We start from the raw sequence: 3,961 nt of genomic DNA on the forward strand, positions 1-3,961 counted from the left end.
CTGGTCCCCTCCATGCTCGTCGTGGTGACGAGGTATATATAAACTAATATAATATATTAGTTTAATTGAATCTACTCCCCCAGGTTATTGTTATAAACATGAGCCTCATCTGAAGGGTTGAGGAGGAGGTGTTTCTACAATTTACAAATAAGTTTTTGGTGTTACTCAGAGGACAGGATATAAAGTCTTTTAATCTAATAATGCTTAATGTGACACCGTCAGATATAAATAAAAAAACTTTGTCGTCTTTTACCCTTGCTACAGTACAGTGCTTTAAGTGGCCCAAAAGAGGTGCCGGTACTCTATTATTATGTTTTTTTTGGGGGGGGTTTTCTGACTCCCCTCCTCCCCTGAGGTAACAACAACTATATTGAAGGGGTTTTATATACAGCAGTCAACAGACGACCTTATACAAAATAATAAATCCTTTTATTAGTTTGTGGATTTGCTTGAGCTAGAAAGAGCTACTGAACATAAATAAAATGTGCAAAAGGGTATTGAAAATTTTTTAACAAAATGTATATAAATAAATTATAAAACATAATAACATAATAACCATAGAACAGTAGAACATAAACATGTCTTGAAGATGGTTCATTTCTTTACCCCTGAAAAATATACAAAAGCAGATTCAGCAAAATACAATCACAGTACACCAAATGAAAAATGAGAAGTACTGTACAAATAATTTTACCTAGAAAAGGCTCCAGCACGTTTTGGGCTCCACTTTCCCTGCACTTTGGGCTTCGCAGTTTGTGGATGCTGCACTTCTCCTCCCTAGTGCCAGCCATGTCTGCACATATGTTTGTGCATTAAACTGATCCAAGGGTGGTCCGTTGCATTTCAGGAAGATCAGATTTGAAAGCCTTTTGATGTCGAGAGAGTTTCTTTTATCTGTCAAAGTATCATTCATTGAGCTGAAAGCTCGCTCGCATTCACTTGTTGATACTGCAATGGTGTGGACAGCTTTAAGAAGAGGCTTCAGGGCTTCTGGTGTCTTGGAAGCATTAAGGTCTTTATACTCCCTAAATCCTAGGACACTTTCCCTCTCCCCAACTCTGAATCTCTGACATAAACGTCTGACCGCTGCATCCCCATATTGAATATCTAGAGATGCAGGCCAGGAGTCAGACTGGAGGACCTTGATGTCTGAGAGGAGGTGACTATCTGTCTTTTCAGATGAGGTTCTACTGACATGTGAGGAAGTTGTTGGAGTCATCCTGCACTTAACATTTTCAGCCAGGCTACGGAAAAATTGCCCAGGGTTGATTTTTATAACCCTCTGATTTTCATGCAGGCATACATTTCTGAAGAATTTCTTCTTTTCAGCTTCAATGGCAGTTTGTGTGTAGGGACCAGGTGTGGATACCATTGACTCAAACACCCGGATTTGTCGGTCCAGCTGCCTGTCGGCTTGATCCAAAGTCATGTCCCGTCTCTGGAGCATTCTTGATAGGTCACTGAGTTCTGTGAGAGCATCATACATGATGCCAAGATTGACCACAAAAGAATCAGTAGTGAGAACATCGAGTCCTTTGTATTTTGCTCTCTCTCTTGAGTCCCTGCTGGTATCAGCAGCAGCACTTGTAAAGTGTACCTGCAGAGCTTGGTAGTTCTCCCATACTGCTTTCACTGTTCTCTCACTTGAAGCAACCCAACGCACTGATAAAACACGGCCTATCACAAGGAGACGCTGTCCAACATTGTGAGCACTCTCGGTTAACTTTGGTTTTTTGGGGATGCATGGTAGAGGGAGTAAAGCTGATCTAAAAATATTTTAAAGTGGTTGATGCCACCTACCTCCTTCAAAACATCACAAACTGCCAGTTCCAGTCTGTGATTGGAACAATGCCAGACAAACAGGTAAGGGAATTTGGAACAAAGCTGCGCAGCAACTCCTGCTTTCCTCCCAAGCATCACTGAGGCTCCATCACAAGCAAATGCCAACAAATGTTCCTGTAGGTAGTGAGGGTCAAAGCCATTATTATGAAGACATCCTAACAGTGCTTCAGTGATGTCCTTTGCTGTGGTCCCCTGCAGCTCAATCAGTTCAAAAAATATTGTGTCTGGCTTTTCACTGGAAATAGCTGACCGCAGGCACACGACAAGCACAGACTTTCCACCTATTGTAGTGGATTCATCAATGAGCACACACAATTTTCTTTCATTCATCACTATGTCATTGACTACCTTCTTTTTCATTTCAGCTGCAATGTGATCCAGTATATTTGCACATGAGTTATTAGAGTGCAAAACTCTGCCCATCTTGACACCATTTAAGACTTGCAACTGGACATCTATTGGCATGTCTGTAAAGGGACGCCCATGCTTGCCAATCTTATAAGTTGTTCTAAACACATTGCAAGCTGAAGCGTAGTCAGCCTTTCTCATATCTTCAATGTGTTTTTGCATTGTATTTTGTGTTGCCTTCTCTTTTATTTCAACTGCTTTCTTGTGATAAATTGAGTCTCTGTGCTCTTTTATTTTCTTTTGTAGTGAGTTTTGTTGTGCAGCCTTGTCCCTTCCAAAAGACGAGATTAAGCACCCACTCCACTCCTGCGACACTCTCTGCCCTTGCTGCATGTCCACGCGAGCACAAACTTGACTACACACACTACAACCCAACTTTTGATTTCTGCTCATCAGCCACTTGTAATTTGTGGAGAAATACCGGACTTGTGCTTGAGACCAACATTCTGGCCACTCATGCTCGCTAACGCGGCTGTTGTCATCGGTAGAAGTGGTGTCACTCTCGTCCTCGTCGCCACATGTGAGAACCTCATCGACAGCGGCACAAGTGCTGCTTTCATTAACTTGCGTCTGACCTGCAGCGATATCATTCTGGCTTGGTGGGGTGTCAGCCAGCGAGTCCTCTGATTCTGACCTAGTTCTTTTATTACTCAGAGTCTGAAGCCAGGTGAGCATATTAAATGTTCAATGTATTTGTATTTTATTTGCATTTATGGTTGCGCGTTTCACACACCCACCGTTGTGTTGACACTGACAGCGCCGCGGCAAAAGCGCCGCATGCGCTTTTCACTTGTAAAACTCAAGGGTGTATGGGTAATGTAGTCCCTGCTCTCGGTGGGACGAATTAGTTAGCGTGCATTGTGAAGGGCGCTCTGAAAAGCGGCAGCGCAGCCAAATGATTAAAACAGATGTGCAAATGAGCGTACCGGTACGCTAAAAGCACGTTCTGGGCGCACGGAGAGGTGGCGGTACGCTCAAGAGCTATATTTGGAAGTGGCGGTACTGAGTACAGGCGCGTACCGGCCCACTTAAAGCACTGCTACAGCATATAGATCACCCGGGCCTTATTTTGATTTCCTTGGTGAATTTGCCAATTCTTTTATTAGATCTTGTAGTTACTGTAGATAGAGCTTTAATTGTTGGTGACTTCAACATTCATATAGATAATGAAAATGACCCATTGGGATTAGCATTTATCTATATTCTCAACTCTCTTGGAGTCAGACAAAATGTAACAGGAACAACTCATCGCCATAATCATACACTAGATTTAATTCTGTCATAGAATTAAAGTTGATGTTGATAATATAGAAATTCTGCAGCAGAGCGATGTCATCTCGGATCATTAGCTTGTCTCTTGTATGCTGTGATCAGCTAATGTTAATCAATCTACACCAAGCTATCATTCAGGTAGAGCTATTCTTTCACCACTAAAGATAGCTTCACTAATAATCTTCCAGATTTATCTCATACACTCAGTAAACCCCGAAGTCTAGAAGAACTTGATGAAACAGAAAATATAAAATACAGTCATCTCTAGCACTCTTGATAGTGTCGCCGCCCTTCTTTTAAAGAAAATTAAAGAAATAAGCCCTGCACCATGGTACAATGATCACACTCATGCTGTCAAGAGAGCAGCTCGGAAAATGGAGCACATGTGGAAGAATACAAAATTATAAGTATGTTGCGGTGCATGGAAGGATAGTGTCTG

At 42.0% G+C, this 3,961-nt stretch overlaps 1 protein-coding gene across 1 annotated transcript; it reads right to left on the reverse strand.

The window, feature by feature from the left end:
• Positions 1-694: 694 nt before the first annotated feature.
• On the reverse strand, positions 695-2,925 carry LOC127654588 (E3 SUMO-protein ligase KIAA1586-like). Its single transcript, XM_052141805.1, has 2 exons — positions 1,801-2,925; positions 695-1,693 (listed from the first exon to the last, which is right to left on the reverse strand). Exons 1-2 carry the CDS (start codon positions 2,923-2,925, stop codon positions 695-697), a joined length of 2,124 nt encoding a protein of 707 aa, XP_051997765.1.
• Positions 2,926-3,961: the final 1,036 nt, after the last annotated feature.

Source organism: Xyrauchen texanus, chromosome 14 (assembly GCF_025860055.1).
Source record: "Xyrauchen texanus isolate HMW12.3.18 chromosome 14, RBS_HiC_50CHRs, whole genome shotgun sequence".
NCBI lineage: Eukaryota > Metazoa > Chordata > Actinopteri > Cypriniformes > Catostomidae > Xyrauchen > Xyrauchen texanus.